The sequence below is a fragment of the Callithrix jacchus genome, chromosome X (genome assembly GCF_049354715.1).
Source record: "Callithrix jacchus isolate 240 chromosome X, calJac240_pri, whole genome shotgun sequence".
Taxonomy (NCBI): Eukaryota; Metazoa; Chordata; class Mammalia; order Primates; family Cebidae; genus Callithrix; species Callithrix jacchus.
In genome coordinates, this window is record NC_133524.1 from 13,942,406 (window position 1) to 13,960,437 (window position 18,032).

Genomic DNA, 18,032 nt, shown 5'->3' on the forward strand with positions numbered 1-18,032 from the left:
ATGTCCATGACAAAGGAAGCACCCTAGGAAGCTTCCAGCTATAGCAAGAGGACAAAACTCAGTGTACATTTTTATCTGGATCACTTTTGGAGCACTAAAGCAGAACCAACTTTATGTTAGCATACATGTGCTCAGGAGAGCCTGATTTTAAGACTGACTTCACCCCACTGCTCGTGTTCCAGAACCGTCAAGGGACACACCTACTAGATTCAAGCATTGCCAGCTTAGCTTTCCTCATGATCGGCTCCTCTCTGTCAGCTGTCAGTTCTACCCACATGCCCCAGTGCTGTTCTCCACACCTTCACGCCTGCAATGCTTTCCTGTGCAGCCTACCTTGGAGGTACCCCTCAATGCTCCACTTCCCTTCCAGCTCCTTCAAAGACTCCATCACACATGAAATTTGGCATTTTTGTAATATACTCACAGGAAGTATGTTGAGTGTATTACTACCTCACCTTCACCAGCCTGGAGAAAAGGCTATTTTCAGGCTGTTGTGCAGCTGAGCCAAGTCTTCCCGCTGTCACTCACCCTGCTGCTCTTGGCTGGCTGTCATCACAGCCTTCTGGATGATATTTTCATTGGGGGGGGGGGGCGGCAACCGTATACAAAAAAATATGGGTTTGCTGAAATTACTCCTAGATTTCTAGATGAGTATGTAGCCTTTTCTACTCCCAAAGCTCTGGCATCTAGTTTGAGTCAATCTGAGCTCTGTATAACAGGTGAAGATATATTAGTTTGCAGACTATCAATACGGGAAATAGGGTGAAAACAGTTGTGGTGGGCGGCACTTTAAAAATGGATATTAAACGACCACAGTCTTGAACAAACATCTTTATTTAAGAAATCAAATAAATAGGGTAAAGATGATGGTAGCAATTTCACAAGGATACAAGATAAAGCTTAGAATTGCTCAAAAGTTAGTCAGAATGGAACAAAATTGTTCATGTGCTCCCAATTAGCAAAGGTTGTATTACTTGCTTTTCAATGGACATTTACTATTTTACAGTAAGATCTACTTATAGGAACAAAGAGACCATTCCCAGCCCTCTGGTGTATCACCTAAAAGGCTGAGATAAATGTTAATGTAATCCAAGCTTTTCTTTGACAACAATCCTAAAAACTGCCTTACAACTTTTTATAAGTACTGCTATCAACAGTTTGAGGGAAAGGAAATACAAGAATATAAAGTGACAGAAACAACGAACTTCACTGTGGCCTGCAACTGCTCCCATCCTCTTACTCCACAAACATGGATCCAGGTTCTCACATTATAGCAGGATCACTATTCCTAGCCTCTGGCAGAAGCAGACATGTGACATTTAGCACTGCACAAGTGTTTCTTTGGCTTCTTGAGTAGTGCTGTGTATTCTGCCTATACATTTTTATAACATCTCTAAATGTATAAATAAATTAACATTTATTATGTGCTATCACATTTCATTCCCAACTGCAGAATATTTTAGTTTTAAATATTTAGTTTCAATCTATCTACCAAATCTTGACTATGACATTTGTTTTGAGATTGTTACATTAAGATCAACCTATCTGGGCTGGGTATGGTGGCTGACACCGGTAATCCCAGCACTTTGGGAGGCTGAGGCAGGAGAATCGCTTGGAGTCGGGAGGCGGAGGTTGCAAAGGGCACACTGCCTTTGCACTCCAGCATGGGCAACAGAGCGAAACTCCATTTCAAAAAAGCAAAAGAGCAACCTATCTGAATTGGGCAAGTCAAAAGCTTATTCCCAATTTTTAAATAAAAATACTTATTTTTGATAATGAGCTCTTTATAAATAACACTGTTCACAAGGAAATACCAACTGATATGTGACATGAGACGGAAAGTACGATTTTTAAATATAAAAGGAATTTCTAGGTTTAGATAAGCTGAGACTACACAAAGTTTTCCAGGCTATTTAATCAAGTAACTTACAATGTACACATTCCTGAGTTTACACCATTGTGGTGACATCGTTTGTTTCAGAATTTCCTGCATTTAGCTTAAAAGGTGCTTCTTCCCAAGAAACTGCACTTTTCTGTCAAATGCACTTGATCGAATAGGAGAATTGGGTTCATAAAATGGATTCATTGAAAACTAGGAAAGAAGAAAGTATTAGTCAAGCAAAAAAGCTGACAAACCATAGGTCTCTGGAAGGAAATCATTCTAAAGTTTTAAATTAAAAACCATCAAAGACATTCAAAAGTCTAAAGACCACATTTTGAAGTTTCATTGAAAATGCTGCATTGTTAAATACTAACATCCTCTTAAGGAAATTTTTATTTTGGTGTTTCGGTTTTGAGAAGCACCTGTGGCAAAACTAATAGCAGTATGATAAATGTTGCTTGTGTAAGTTAACGTTCAGGATTTACCCTGTGTGTGAAATACTCATATTCATTATAAATAAATGGATTAATCTGTATGGCCCTTTGGCTACATAAAGCAAAAAAGTCTGCCATGAGCTCAGAATTCAGAAAAAGCTACTCTTGTGTGGTAATCTTTTAACATCAGGTTTTTAATACTCTCCTTTAATACAAAGCTGCTAAATGATCAGCTTCTCAACCAAAGTAATCATTGTATCATAACATGGGAGAGAAAATGATTAAATGGAATCGCTAATGAGGAAAGGCATTGCTGATTTTTATACCTTAATCACTTGACACTGTTCATCTTTATAAGAGGGCTAAATATTACTTACTATCTCTGACTAGGCATATTGTTAAATTTTATTACTGTGCTGACATGTAAGAAATCCTATCCAAATATAGAACTTTTAAATTATTAAAAACATACTTGCTGGGCATGGTGGCTCACTCATGTAATCCCAGCACTTTTGGAGGCTGAGGTGGGCGGATCACTTGAGGTCAGGAGTTTGAGACCTGCCTGGCCAACATGGTGAAACCCTGTCTCTACTAAAAATACAAAAATTAGCTGGGTGTAGTGGCGCACACCTGTAGTCCCAGCTACTTGGGAGGCTGAGGCAGGAGAATGGCTTGAACCTGGGAGGCAGAGGTTGCAGTAAGCCGAGATCATGCCACAGCACTCCAGCCTGGGTGACAGAGCAAGACTGTCTCCAAAACAAAACAAAACAACATACTGTTGTTAGTACTGCAGTGTAACCGTGACATCCTATCACTATCTTATTTTTCAAGATCAAGAAATGCAAGTGGTACCATTCTTGAGTGGCCAATTGATCATATAAAAATCACTTCCTGCCAGTTTCTAATCTCTATTAATTGCACTGTAACTTATTTGTAAAGTAGATAGGAACATTTTAGATTAAATTATGAAGAAATTTTCCCTTATATAGGCTGCTTCCTTGCTCTCTTTAGGGATCCCTAATAAAATCAGCTATGAGCACCAAAAGGTGAACAATGAAACCAATTTACCTTCACAGTCCTCTAATGATAACTATCATGAGTTATGTTCCTAACTACATATTCACCTGGCTGTGAAGACTTACCTGCAGAGGGAATTGCCAGAGAGTTCTAATGGGGGAAAGCTAGTCTGAAAGGTAAACTGCAGCCTAAGCGAGTTACTGCAGTAGGCCAGTTTCCTGACAAATGCTGAATCCTTTATCATCAGATTTAAATTATAGAACATACCATACCTTTATATATAAATCATAAACATCAGTAAAGAAGTTCTTTATTCCATCTTCTTGTCTTATGTCATGAAGCATAATAAATCTCATATGTGAAATAATTAAGGCATAATCTTTCTTAGAAATGAAAAACAAAAAGCAACCAGTTCATTGATACAATATTCTTCAAATCAGTCACATGCAGTATATTTGTGATGGAAAAGTTTAATACATAAACTGGGTTTAAAATTAGCTTAGTTTTATCATAAAGCGAACATAGGTTCTCAGTTAGAAAATTAACTGTAACATAAAGTAAAATCACCCTTTATGGTTCAGATAAACTTTTTTTGTGCATGAGACTTAGTTTTAAAATTCGCTGTTAAACAAAATGTTTTCCCCCACTAAGAAAAGAAAAGTAGCCCCATAAATGGAAACGTTTACATTTTCACCTGACTGTGAAGTCTGCAGACTCAGAGCCTGGCATCTGTCCATGTTGTTCTAGTTTGAGCCCAAACTTTAGTTATCTTTACTAAAAATGTAAGGATATGCCCCGCAGTGACAAATGCTGACACAAACCACTCGTTGAACTTGTCCACTGTTTTCAAGTACATGTTGTTCGACAGCCACATGTTCTCATCTACCAGGTCGAGAGCAGCATGAGCTATGAACTGGTTCAGATGACGATGGTCGTCCTAGATGACAGTGTGAGCAACCACAGATTAACATTTCCATATGGCATTAAGAATGCTGACATTTCATTCTGTAAATTCTATAGATGGTTTTCTTGTGGAGAGAAAACAGTTTGCTTTTACTTTGTTCATTATTGTCATGAAACTTATAAAAGATGTGTTTTCATATTCTATTTTTAAATTTGATACCTAAATCTCAAAGAACAGAAACAGCCAATTAATAAATGAAATGTGTATATAGATGATTTATAGAAAATCATTTAATGAAAATCTTTTCCAGATAAATTTTTTTTTCATGTTTCAAGAAGGATGTTACCAAATTCTGTAACCATTTAAACATTTTTTTAAAAAAAGGATACTATGTTTAAAAAACAAGATCCTGTGAAGAAGAGGTGCTATTCACACCAGGCCTCAAGGTCTGGGAGGAAGCTGAGAGGGCCTGGCTTCCTGCACAGCAGCACCAGGTAAGCAGTAGAGACAGTTGCAATAGCACTTGTAACAGCCTGCCAGAGGCCTCTTTCCAGTGCATGGAGCTTACATGGCAGTGGGACCTGGGAGTAGTGGGAGGTGATGCTCAGCCCCAGCTGTGAGCAATTCTGTGTCAACAGCAGGACACAGTCCTATCAGGGCTGGGAGTGTCCTTTTCCTGGGCTGAAATGGCTTAAGTGAACAGAAGGTGGGACTGTCTGACTATAATGCCAAGAGGGAATTTACAACTTGGAATGCAGTCTTACTCCAATGTAATTGTTTCTTTGAATATACATTTTTTGGCCAGGCATGGTGGCTCACACCTGTAATCCTAGCAATTTGGGAGGCCAAGGTGGGCGGATCACCTGAGGTCAGGGGTTTAAGACCGGCCTGGCCAATATGGTGAAACCCATTTTTTTTTGTTTTGTTTTTTGGTGAAACCCCATATTGGCCAGGCTGGTCTCAAAAAATACAAAATTAGCTGGGTGTGATGGCAGATGCCTGTAATCCCAGCTACTCAGAAGGCTGAGGCAGGAGAATTGCTTGAACCTGGGAGTCAGAGGTTGCAGGAACTGAGATCACGCCTTTGCACTCCAGACTGGGGGACGAGAGCAAAACTCTCTCAAAAACAAAAACATATTTTTCAGAGAATACCTCTGTTATGGGTTGAAGCATTTACTTTCCATAGTAATTTTGGAATCTTTCCTCCCCAAAATTTGAAGTCCAAAGTGACACTACCTCAGAATGTGGCCTTATTTGGAAAGAGGGTTGTTGCAGATGCAGTTAGCTAAGATGAGGTCACAGAGGAATAGGGTGGGCCCCTAATCCAACAGACTGGGGTATTTAGAAAAAGGGAACATTTAGAGATACACACAGGGAGAAAAATGCCGCATGAAGACTGGAGTTACGCTGTCACAAGCTAAGGAATTCCTGGTAGAGAGGCCTGGACAGATCCTTGCCTTGGTGCCTTCATAGGGAGCATGGCCCCACTGACACCTTGATTTCAGACAGTGGCCCTCAGAACTGAGACAATAAATTTGCTGTCCTAAGCCACTCAGTTTTTGTTACTTTGTTACAACAGTCACAGGAAACCGAGACGGTCTCCTTGCCAAGGAGGCTGTTCCCATGCCTGGGCTGGAGGAGGGTGGCCCGTTGCCCTGGAATCCCTGGCACAGTTAAAGCATATTTTACTTCACTCATATTGCCATGACAAAGCTAAGTTGAGTCCTTAGAGAAATGGATGTTTTTCTGTCTGGCTCACAGCAGTGTTTTCTTTTACAGTGATGATCAATTCTGAAGGATTAGAGCAAACTGAAACGCTTTAAGAAGGTAAGTGGTAGCAGGAGAAAGAACTAAAATCAAGTTGTGCAACCAAATATTTTTGTGTCTGCTTTGTCCACAAGACCGGTGGCGTGCACAGAAATTATATACAAGTGGCTGCACCCCACAGAGCAATACTGGTACAGAGATACCTCAGAACAAGCTTTAATGAGTGCTCTCACAGTATGAGAACATAATGTCACTACACCACCTCGTAGATGATCCCTTAAACAAATGCCTATCTTACTTTGGTGGCAAGACCTGAATAGTTGAAAAGTATCATACATTATGCATTACAATTAACTTAAAACATCAATTCCTTAAAGGACATTAAAGCCAATTTTTAGAAGTTGGGAGAAACACAGCAAACTTGTCAGCAATTTATTAGGAACAGAAATTGGAAAGGACTGGGCTCTTTTCATGTCAAAACTCTATGGGTCTGGGTCGGGTGCGGTGGCTCACACCTGCAATCCCAACACTTTGGGAGGCAGAAGGTGGGCAGACCACCTGAGGTCAGGAGTTCAAGACCAGCCTGGCCAATGTGGCAAAACCCCGTCTCTCTCAAAAATTAACCTGGTATGGTGGTGCACACCTGTAATCCCAGCTACTTGGGAGGCTGAGGCAAAAGAATTGCTTGACTCAGGGAGGCGGAGGTTGCAGTGAGCCGAGATCATGCCACTGTACTCCAGCCTGGGTGACAGAGCAAGACTCTGTCTCCAAAACAAAAAAGATCCAAATGGTTTTATTTGGGATGGTAACTTTTTAAAAAATATAGGGTGTATTTCCTTGTATCAGAAAAAAAAAAAGTCTATGGGTCTGAATGGCAATATGTTCTCAAGCTAAGCTTGGTTTTTGGAACCATTCTTGACAAGAAAGTTGGTGGCATCACCTCTGGTGCTGCTCTTGAACTTCCTGTGCACAGCCAAGGCGTCACTGGGGAGGGGAGCATGCAGGCTCAACCCAGCCAGGAAGTGCTGCAGACCTAGTGGCAATAGGAGACAGGGAAGTAAGGGTCTTTTTTAACCCAGTAGGTCCATGATGAAAAACGTGATTCATGGAAACAGCCTGGTCTTTCATGCCATTTCAAGGCAGCAACCTACTACAGGTGAACTATGTTTTTATGTGCTTAAGCAGCAGCAATTCATGGTGGTGACATAGTGAACAGAGTATGCTGGGAAAGCCAGAGCATCATGCTAGCCTGTGCTGAATTAAAGGATGAATGAACAACTCCAAGGACATTCCCTGGCTGGATTCTATCAGTCTGTGGGGACTCTAGAGCAAACCTCATTTCATTGTGCTGGGTTTCAGTTACCTCGGATCTGTCCAGATCTTCCAGTTCTAAAACGATATTATACCATATCATTACAATAGCATAAAAATTCTTATGGAATTTAAGGTTTCATACGTACTTTGGATTCTGCCTTCCCAGCAGGCAAAAACTCCATTTCAAAAACTGGATTATCATGGTGGCCAACGATTACAAAGTAGAAGCTCCCAGACATGGTCTTCAATATATGGCTCCTAATGAAGTGAAAAATAGTACATATTTTTAGTAGTCAATATTGAAATTCACTCCAGCCTAAGTGACAAAATGAAACCCTGTCTCAAAAAAAAAAAGTTCAACAGATTGGCAAAAGAAAGAAAACTACGAGAAACTGGGAGAAAAATATAAGTGATTCCATGGCTTTTAGCAGAGATAACTGAAATCTAGATGAATGATAGATGAGTGGGGGTATGGACGGATTTAGGGGCAAGGGAATCCCACCATGTATATTTTTAACAAAAGGGCTTTGGAGTCAAACAAAGTGAGGCTGAAGTCTAGCTCTGCTAACTTACTGGCAGTGTGACCACAGGCAGTTCTTAATTTCCTAATGTCGGTTTTTTCATCTGTGAAATAGTGATAACACTGTAGCACCGAGGATCACACAAACTAATGCATGTAAAGTACCCATCACAGTGTCTGATTCACAGTACGTGCTCAATTAATGTTATCTAGAATAACATGGAAGACTGTATGCACACTGGGATGTGGTGACTAGTAACTTCTCAACACGGAGTGGAAATCAAGTAAATTGGGTGTTAACAGTCAATCTCCTGGAACATACATCTGAGGTGTGTTAGAAGCCAAGACTTATCAAGTATCATTGGGCCTTCTGCTGATTCACACAGAACACACAATGAAATCAGAAGAAATCTGATATGTACTTGCTAATGAATGACACATTTTACAAAGGAAATCAAGGCACAGCTGGCACTTTTAAGTCTAGAATTGGAAGACTGAGTGTGGAAGAAAAGGCAGATAGTTGACCCTTGGCATGATGAAGTAGGATTTAAAATGCTTTTTGGGGTGGGGGTAGAGGGGTGGGGGACTATAGACCACAGGCCAAATTTAGCCTTGCCCATCCTCTTGTGACCATCCAAGGCTGCGCTCAGGCTTCAGTGGCATAGTTAAGCACCTGTGACAGAGATCAGCTGTCCCACAAAGCCAACAATATTTATTATCTGGCCCTTTAAAGAAAATGTTTGCCCCTGTTTTAGGGTAAAGATGAGAAAAAGATCCAAACAGAAAAAGTGGATAACAAAGACAAGCAGGAATGAGACAAAAGCTATGCAAAACTAGAAGAACTGGCAATAATTCTCCAGAGAAAGTGAAGGCAAGAAGGATGGGGAGTTGAAATTTGAACAAAGTAAACAATGATATCATAAATTTTTGCTGCCAAGAGAAGGGCTTCTTTCTTTCTTCAACACATTTAAGCAGCAGCCGCTGCAGCAACACACACACACACACACACACACACAGCAGCAGCAGCAACAGCAGCAGTAGAAGGAAATACATGTACATATATATAAGGGGGATAACATGGATCCCCACGCTCAACCCTATATGGAAAGCCATGAACGGGCAAGCAGCATAGTGCTAAGTCAGCGGGAAGACCGAAAGGGAACTCAAAAGATCGACTGCACGAGGGTGCTGTTACTAGCTATCCAGCTGGGCAGAAGATGAGACAGAGCTTTCTTTATATACATTCGTGCTTGACTTGAGCTGCAATTACTCGATTTTGTAAACAGCTGAAGAAGCAAGAAGGGCTGTAGCTTTTCATGCAACTCTGCCAAGGAAAAACTGACAGGTCAAGCGGAAGAACTGAAAACCCTGGGAGAAAATGACCCCATTGTCTCAGGAGGGAAACAGCTGTAATCACTCAGCAAATACTTGAGGGTGTTGGGCAAAGGTGAGATACACACCAGGATTCTGCACTGTCCAATCTATGGAACTTGCTGCAAGGGCGGAAATGTTCTACATATGTGCTGTCCAATACAGGAGCTAGAGAGCATTAGAAATGTGGCTAGTGTGACTGTAGAACTGAATTTTAATTTAATTTTAATTAAACATAAATAGCCACATGTAGCTAGTGGCTCCAGTACTAGACAGTGCAGGTCTAGATCAATGATGCCAAACTAGTGGCACGATCTTAGCTCACTGCAACCTCCGCCTCCTGGGTTCAGGAGATTCTCCTGCCTCAGCCTCCCGAGTAGCTGGCAGTACAGGCATGCGCCACCATGCCTGGCTAATTTTTGTATTTTTAGTAGAGACGGGTTTCACCATGTTGGCCAGGCAGGTCTCAAACTCCTGACCTCAAGTGATCTGCCCACCTTGGCCTTCCAAAGTGCTGGGATGACAGGCGTGAGCCACCATGCCTGGCCTGATTCCAAACATTTTATAGAAGTTCTGTTGACTTCCTCCACCTTCCCTTCACTCACAAAACAATTATTACTTAGAATTCCAATATATAATACAAAAAAAGCAACTGCCGTGACTTAAGTACCTGCGTTGGCATGAGTATGTACGTATGGTCTGCTTGATTTTCCTACCGCCTTTGAAGCATCTCCAAGGAGGGCTTGGCCCAGAGGTGTTGAGGAGGCAGCTACACAGAATTTGGGATTAGATTAAACTGCAAAATTGAGGACAAGAGGAGACTCCACGCTGGTTTCCAAACGTCTAGCTGAGGTGAACAAGCAAAATAGTGGCCCCTCTCCCAAGACGTCCACATCCTAATCTCTGGTACTTGTGAGTATGTTAGGGCTCATGGCAAAGAGGAATTAAGGTTGCTTATCAGCTGACCTTAAGATAGTAAGACTGTCCTGGATGTCTTCCCAGTGTCATGACGAGGGCCTTAAAAGTAGAAGAGGGACGCAAAGGAGGAAAGTCGGGGGAAGTGACGGAAGAATGGTCATAGCACTGTGATGTTGACAGCTTTGAAAATGAAGGAAGGGGCCATAGCCAAGGAATGCAGGAGGCCTCTAGAAGCTGGAAAGTACAAGGAAACTGATTCTTGTTTGGACCGTCACTTGTGGTGGAAACAGCAGCTGTCCTCGGTGGCTAGGGAAACCTGGGTTTTGAGAGGGAGAAGACTAAAGAAATCAACTTGGTGATTCGAAGCTCGCTGACTACCTTAAATTTAAAGATACCACATATAAGATGTAAGAAGTAGGACACTAGTAATGAACATAAAAACGGGACCAGAAATCAGCTAACATTAGAAGGAGGCCTACAATGAGTTGAAGTGTGTGATATATTTTTTTTTAAAAAAAGGCTTTTTAGGCTAAGATCAGGAAAAAGGGAGAAGGGTCAACTGCTTCAAGTGCTTGGTACGCACTGAAATAATGGAGGATGCTGATCTGCTTAACTTCTATTTTCTCTGTTAAAATAAATGATGTTTCAAACAGCAAGCATGGAAGAAACAAGGTTAGGCAGGCTGCGAACCTCAAGACAGGTATATTAAGAAAACATCTAGACATTTCAATAAATCCAAGCTGTCAGGTCCTGGCAAATTATATACCTTGGATTAACAAATGTGATTGCATAACTTCTGATCACTGACATTTGAGGAATTGCAAGAAAAATGCCATATTATCCACTAGGTTAAATGCTATTTGTATTTTCAGAAACAGGAAAAAGGCTTATCTCCTAGTTTATAATAGGGTACATTCAGAGTGACGAGAACACCAACAGAAACATGTATTAAATGCTTATTTTCAGTCAGATGCCATGCCAGGTACTTTTATTTACATTAACTCATTTAATGTGAATCCTTAGATAAAAACATAGAATTATTCATTCACATACTCCTTATTGTACTGAGAACAAGTCATGCCAAACTTATGTTTTTTGTTTCTGAAGGGAGACACAGCAGGTAAACAGAAAGTTATTTTCTGAAATATTTTGTTATCTATCTAAGAACTGGAGACCTGGAGGCTGGGTGAAAATACAGAGTCTTGCTAGAATGGTGCCCTCCACGAGAGCAGATACACCATTCGTCTCATTCACTGTGGTATCCCTAGAGCTACAACAGTGCCAGGTACCCAAAAAGCACTTACTATTTGCTGAATGAGGGATGGCTCATAGCTGACTTGAGTGTCAGTACTCGGAGATCATTGTGTGGTCCATGTCAATTTATGGCCTAGGGTCTCTAGGAAGGCTTTGAGGTTGATCTTAATCTAGTCTAACTTAGTATTTAAATTAATAACTTGAATGAAGACAACTTATCACATTCAAAGATAACACCAAGGGCAGCTAATTTATTAGAAGGCAAAAGTTAGGATTCAAAAAGATCTCCATGGCTAGGAGAGTTAGGTGAAATTAACAAGATAGAAGTTAAGAGGATAGGAAAGAAAGCCCTGTAATTGGGCTTAAAAATCAACTGTATGACAACAGGACAAGGGAAACCTAGCTTATGAACAGTTCATCTACATCAACCCAAATGTTTTAACTTACTGCAAGCCCAATAAGAGGCAAAAGTCTGATAGGTTTGTCAAAAAAGCTAATGCAATTCTGAGTGGCATTAAGAGCAAGGTTGGGAGAATGCTGATGTCCTCTTCAATAACATTATCACTTTGGGGAAGGTACTCAGAATCATATTGTAAAACGATCAATAACTGTGTTACAGGGGAGGGGAGGGCAGGATCTAGGCTAGGAAATGCTCTGGAAAGAAGACAAGAGCAACTGAAGGAACTAGAGAGGTTTAAATGGGGTGGCGGGCCCTTTTGGGGGTGGAAACGGAACGAGGTATAGCACAGTACTATCTTTATATATGATAAGCTATCTAATGAAAAAGGAACTTGGCTGGGAATGGCAAATGAGTTTCCTCTCGTGAGTGAATTCTAATCAACTGGTAGTGAATGCCAGGAACTGGTGCTGAAGAAGATTCTGAGACTAAGTGTGGTCAGCAGGAAAGAATGCTGTGATCAGTTATCCGTGTCTGCTATGGATTTGGGGAAGTGCAATGCCTGCAGGAGGGCCAAGTATTTGCTGACTCTGGACTACACAGACTTATTACAAACTGTTCCAATAGGCCAAATCCAGGGCTGCTCATTGGAAATCACTGGGAAACTAGAAACTAAGGAGTGGCTGGAACACCACCAGTGCCAGAGTGGGTGGATGCTCAATGAACTTGGATGTCCCTTCTCTTAAGTTGCAGGCAAATGCAAGATAAAACTCATGGACTCCAGTTCCAAAGACATCCATTTTTATAGCACACCTCTTTACAGCCTCTATAGAAGAGCTTCTAGAAAAACTGCCCTGTGCTCCTGACAGCAGTGGTTTCAGTTGTTCCATAGACCTGGGGTCATGAGACTAAACTGGTGTGGCATGGGACATGTCTATTGCAATGAGGAGGGGCAGTATGAATACTACTGATAGGTCTCTAATGTGACATTTTTCCTATTAATATTATAAGGAATTCTCCCACCCTTAGAAGTTATGCTAGTCTTTGGAGAACATTTTATCTAATTATATTCATGTATTCAACTGTGGGACCAAAGGTGGGGGTGGGGGTGGGAATGAGGGGGGTCTTCAGGAACTTTAAAAAAAGAAAAAAGCAGCGGACAAGTGATTCTACTTAACAACATATCAACATCTTTTTAGAACACTGTTTTCATTTCATTATTCCACTCAAAAGCCTTAATGTGTCTCAGCTACAGGATCATGTACTAGTATTCATAATGGATTCCCACATCGCTCCACACCTTTTCTCAGCCCTATTGTTCCACTTCCGCTAGAGTTGACTCGTTTATTTTTTCTACCAAATTCACTTTGACCATATCTACTTCAGAGCTACTATCATTTCTCTCTTCATGCTTGGAATGTTCTCCTTGATTCTGCCTGCAATCCATACCCATCCTTTAAAATCCAACTAAGCCTCTCCTCAATTATTTCCAACAAATAACTACAGGTTCTCCACCTCCTATGAAGTCCTGTCACTCTTACTGCCTCTTAAATACTTAAGTTTTTCACAGCCAGAGATCAAAACTCATTGTACTCATCTTCCATGCTGTACACAAAGCTGACATTGATCCAATTTTGTCCTCACAGTTCTTATAAGGCTTATATTCCCAGTATACAACTCTGGAGTCAGGCTAGATTCCTCACTGCCCCCATGAGGGTCCTTGCCTTTTTTTTTTTTATGATTCCTTTGCTCATTTTTCCCCCTTCCTGCGATGTTCTCCTTTTTGCTCACCACCCGAATCCTACCCATCAAGGCCATGATAAAGTCACACTTTTTCCATAGAGATGATCTGGATCACTTCCATCTTCAACCACCTCCCCTTTAAACTCTTTATCCGATCTACAATGTATGTTAGTTCTTGTTCAATTCTCTAGCTGTAACATTTTCATTATTGCTTCTGATAGGTTTGGTTCCTCTTCTTTCTAATGACATTTATGCATCACGAGGACTGGTTCACCTTTCCTCACAGCACGCAACAGTGGGTACTCTAAAACGTTTACCTCTGTGAATCTCAACCTGGAGCGATCTTGCTTCCGAGAAACATCTGGCAATGTCTAAGGACATTTTTGGTTGTCACATCTGGGGGAGAAGGTCCTACTGACTAATAGAGACCAAGGATATAACTAAACCTACAACGCACAGGACAGCCTCCCGAAACAAAGAATCTTCCGGCTCCAAAAGGCAACAGTGCCGCCGTTAAGAAACCCTGGGTTAGCTGAATGACCCAGTAAGTTCCAAAAGCAAAACTCCCAAGAGGGCGGATGTTTGCAGGTAGAAGCGCTGGCGCGGATGAGCCGGCACAAGACTGGCAGGTCCCGCCCGGCCACCCCGGGAGGGATGGAGGTACAGGACCGACATCCGCGTCACGCAGGGCCGAGGAAGTCCTCCAGGGACTCAAAACACCCGCCCCCCCCAACCCCAGTCGCTCCATCCCCTACCTGCAGAAGAGGCTGGCAACGGAAACGCAATGTCAGTTCCCGCGGCAGAGACCCGCGCGCCACAGCAGCAGCCGGGATTATCGGAGCAGTTATCGCGATACTCCGGGATGTACTCTCGCGAGATGTAGGGGGAGCTTCCGGCCGGTGCTGGGCAACCGAGCGCATGCGCCCTAGTTCTCCAGACCGGGAAGGCTGTATTGAGCAGGTCTCCGGGAGTTGCCGGTCGGGATGTGAGGTGGTCCTGCCTCGCAGCCTTCAGTCCCAAGTCTCCGGGTCCCCGCCGAGCAGGTATCCGGGAGTTGCAGGTCGGGATGTGAGGTGGTCCTGCCTCGCAGCCTTCAGTCCCAAGTCTCCGGGTCCCCGCCCTCCAGCCACCTTTGAGTCGTGCCTGGGTCACGGTCCTCATCCATGCCTCAGAATCGCGAAGAAAGGAAGCTCGTATGTTTGCTGGAAAACCTAGTTGGGAGAGCGGGGCAGGGAGTGTTCAGCACCTTTGTTCCTCCCGACCCCCCGGGACAGAGGCAGGGCTCTGAGGGCAGGGATTCCCCCTCGTCTTGGCCCTACAGCCCGGGCTGGGCATTAAACTCGGGCCACGGCGAGGCGAGCGAGGCGGGCTCGGGAGAAAGCTGATGCCTGATGATGGCTCAGGTAGACACACCTGCCCCTTCTCGGGACACGCGGAAATGAAGTCTTGTTTGTGTTTGTTAAAACTCCTTTCCCCGCTAGGCCTCTTATGGCTTCTCCGGAGGCCACTGGTCTGTTTTCAGACATTCTCCTTCTCTCTGCCCCGAAGGTAACCTGTAATCATTGTGTCTTCTAGTCCAACATGCTCCCCGTGGCTGATGTGTTGAGTCAAGATGAACTGCGCAAAAAACTATACCAGACGTTTAAGGATCGGGGTATACTGGACACACTCAAGGTATAGGATTTAGGCGTATCTGTGTCATAACTTTTACAAGTGTAACCTGTAACAGGTAGTTCACATTTAAATTCAAGGTTTGGGTTTTAATCGTGTGATGCATAGATGCTATTGGTGAATTAACGTTTTTATATTCTTGAATAGCTATCCTGATATATTACAGTCTCTTGAAAACGTTTGAGAAAATGTTGAGTATGAGTTGTCTTAAAGGAGCATATTCAAATAATTAATTGAAAATAAAATAGCAGGAAATATTTATATAATACATTTTAATAAGATTAGGCTTGTATTATACATATATATGGCTTACAGTTTCCTAAATTAAGTGGGTTTGTAATACATTTGGATGAAGGACGTTGACACTATATAGAAAATACTAGTGTACTGCTTCATAATAGTTTGGGGAATGAAAAATTTCATCTTTAAACTATATTGAAATGTATGAATATTTAATTCGGGCAGCAAATATCTATTAGTATACTTTATATTTCGATTAACAGCTAGGAATAGGATTAGCTGAACGTGCTTTCATTGCAATATGCATTTCAAAAGTGTATTTTACATTTAAAATATGTAGATAGATTCTGTGTATATATCGTTTTTTTAATTATGTGGTGAGCATTTCCCTGTTTCCTTAAAAGTTTCTTGAAATCCTCATTTTCAGTGGCAACAGGCTTATCTTTGCATATTTTTGTAATATATGTAGCAGTCCCCTGTTGACTATTTTGGTTATATTTCTCCAATAGTCCACAGAGGTGTGATGAGGTGGCAGAATTTTTTCCTGTACTTAATATCCCAATTGTAAGCTGCTGAAATGGGCTTCTAGGGATGTGAAGTTACGAGTCTGCAAGCAGGTCTGGCTAACCACCAGTTTAACTTGGAAGCTGAGGAAGGAAAGCTTTTTCCAGAACCCACTGGGTTTCTACCCCGTTTGTCTTGCAGGATAAAACAAAGTGCGCTGGGGAAGGTTCCTAACTTCTGGCCATGGATCTAGAACCGTTATGGAAATAAAAGAAAGGTTTCCAATGAATGTAACACATCTGTGAATATCTCTTGTGAAACAGTCATGCTGAAATTTCTTTCTCTTGTGTTTCTTTTTTATTTGTATTTTTGCACTAGACGCAACTTCGAAACCAGCTAATTCATGAGCTGATGCACCCTGTATTGAGTGGAGAACTGCAACCTCGGTCCATTTCAGTGGAAGGCAGCTCCCTCTTCATAGGCGCCTCTAACTCTTTAGTGGCAGATCACTTACAAAGATGTGGCTATGAATATTCACTTTCTGTTTTCTTTCCAGAAAGTGGTTTGGCAAAAGAAAAGGTAAAGTCTTTTCTGTTTTTGAATTTTTTATTAGCAGGTTCTTCCTCTGCTGCTGACTGTAAAGTGCTCCATGACAGCTAAGTGCTCCTTGACTAGGTCCATTTCTCGTTCCTCTTTGGATTCACATCGCACCTGAACATAATATATTTGTTATGTAACAAGTTGATACTAAATTTGAAATTAATTTCTTGGCATCTCATTCAGTCTTATGTCATATAGTGATATATAGAATCTCTAAATGGTTCAGACCTGTAATTGATCTATCCTCCTTGTTGCCTGCCAACCTGCTGAATGTCCACGGTAAGCTTGGCATTGTGATAGGCATGCTGCACATGTTTTGTGTGTTGCAGTTGAAGAACCAGACCCTGGACAGGTGAATTAATTTGCCCAAGGTCAATTAACTCTTAAGTGACAATAAAGGGTGGTAAATCTAGATCTCTAATGAGCTCTTTTTCCTGCACTAGTTTTTTCAGATGTTTCTCTGCTTTGTAATTGAGAAATACGTAATTTAAAAAAACTGTTAAGTTCTCAAATATTGACTTGTTTTATTTTTTACTACTTTTCTGATTTCAACTATTATTTCTTCACCATTACTGTTGAACATTAGTCCTACTTTATTGTTTTAAGGCAGATACAGCAAACTTTCCCTGTGGATATGTGTGTGTTTTTTTAATAGACTTTATTTTTTCAGAGCAGTTTTAGGTTCACAGCAAAGTTTAGTGGGAAGCACAGAGAATTCCCATATACCTGCTGCCCCTACACACTCACAGCCTCCCCTACTGTCAACATCTTACATCAAGGTGGTACATTTGCTATTATCGATAAGCCTACCCTGACATATCATTATCACCCAAAGTCCATACTTTACAGTGGAGGTTGCAGTGAGCTGAGATCGCACCACTGCACTCCAGCTTGGGTGACAGAGCGAGACTGTCTCAAAAATAAAATAAATTTCACTTTTGGCGTTCATGTTTTTACTTTCTTTGTGTTTTCTGTAAGTTTCATATTTCAATGTTTTAAGGACACATGAAGCTTAGTATAGCATTTGAATGAAAACTTAAATCTGCATTTCATCATAAGCAAGAAAATTTTATTAACATTAGGAAATTTTTTTTTGAGACACACAGGTTTTGCTCTGTCACACAGGTTGGAGTATGATGGCTCAATCTTGGCTCACTGCAGCTTCTGCCTCCTGGGTTCAAGCAATTCTCCTGCCCCAGCCTCCCAAGTAGCTGGGATTACAGGCACCTGCCACCACACCCAGCTAATTTTTGTATTTTTAGTAGAGATCGAGTTTCACCACGTTGGCCAGGCTGGTCTTGAATCCTGACCCAAGGTGATCCGCCTGTCTCAACTTCCCAAAGAGCTGGGATTACAAGCGTGAGCCATTGTGCCTGGCCTGGAATTCATTTTTGATACATCATTGTCTAACTTTGTAATCACTTCATACTTTTGCCTATTGTGTAATAGTCAATTATGTAATTACATAGCAGGAATTAATCCCATTCATACATCTT

At 41.6% G+C, this 18,032-nt stretch overlaps 2 protein-coding genes across 12 annotated transcripts in view; one reads left to right on the forward strand and one right to left on the reverse strand.

Moving 5' to 3' along the window:
- Positions 1-818: 818 nt before the first annotated feature.
- TRAPPC2 (trafficking protein particle complex subunit 2) lies at positions 819-14,372 on the reverse strand. Its single transcript, XM_054250992.2, has 5 exons — positions 14,277-14,372; positions 7,465-7,576; positions 4,122-4,270; positions 3,606-3,687; positions 819-2,092 (listed from the first exon to the last, which is right to left on the reverse strand). The coding sequence occupies exons 2-5, from the start codon at positions 7,555-7,557 to the stop codon at positions 1,994-1,996; spliced, it is 423 nt and encodes a 140-aa protein (XP_054106967.1). The 5' UTR covers positions 7,558-7,576; positions 14,277-14,372; the 3' UTR covers positions 819-1,993.
- Positions 14,373-14,437: 65 nt separating this feature from the next.
- OFD1 (OFD1 centriole and centriolar satellite protein) overlaps positions 14,438-18,032 on the forward strand; it is a 36,669-nt gene continuing 33,074 nt past the window's right edge. For 6 of the 11 annotated variants that reach the window (XR_013531816.1, XR_013531817.1, XM_054250986.2 and 3 more), the window contains exons 1-3: positions 14,438-14,714; positions 15,097-15,195; positions 16,315-16,515. Coding sequence is in view for 8 of the 11 variants with exons in the window: in XM_054250986.2 (XP_054106961.2) it covers positions 14,685-14,714; positions 15,097-15,195; positions 16,315-16,515 (330 nt within the window). In the remaining 3 variants the exon portion in view is untranslated. The remainder of the gene's footprint in view (positions 14,715-15,096; positions 15,196-16,314; positions 16,516-18,032) is intronic. The other 5 variants (XR_013531819.1, XM_054250987.2, XM_078364261.1 and 2 more) reach the window with 1 other exon arrangement.

Coding starts and splice junctions, on each gene's coding strand:
- TRAPPC2 (XM_054250992.2), bottom strand. CDS start 7,557: ATGTCTGGGAGCTTCTACTTTGTAATCGTTGGCCACCATGATAATCCA. Junction 4,271..7,464: donor CTGGGAAGGCAGAATCCAAA/GTACGTATGAAA, acceptor ACTGTCATCTAG/GACGACCATCGTCATCTGAA. Junction 3,688..4,121: donor TTTGTCACTGCGGGGCATAT/CCTTACATTTTT, acceptor TATTTCACATAT/GAGATTTATTATGCTTCATG.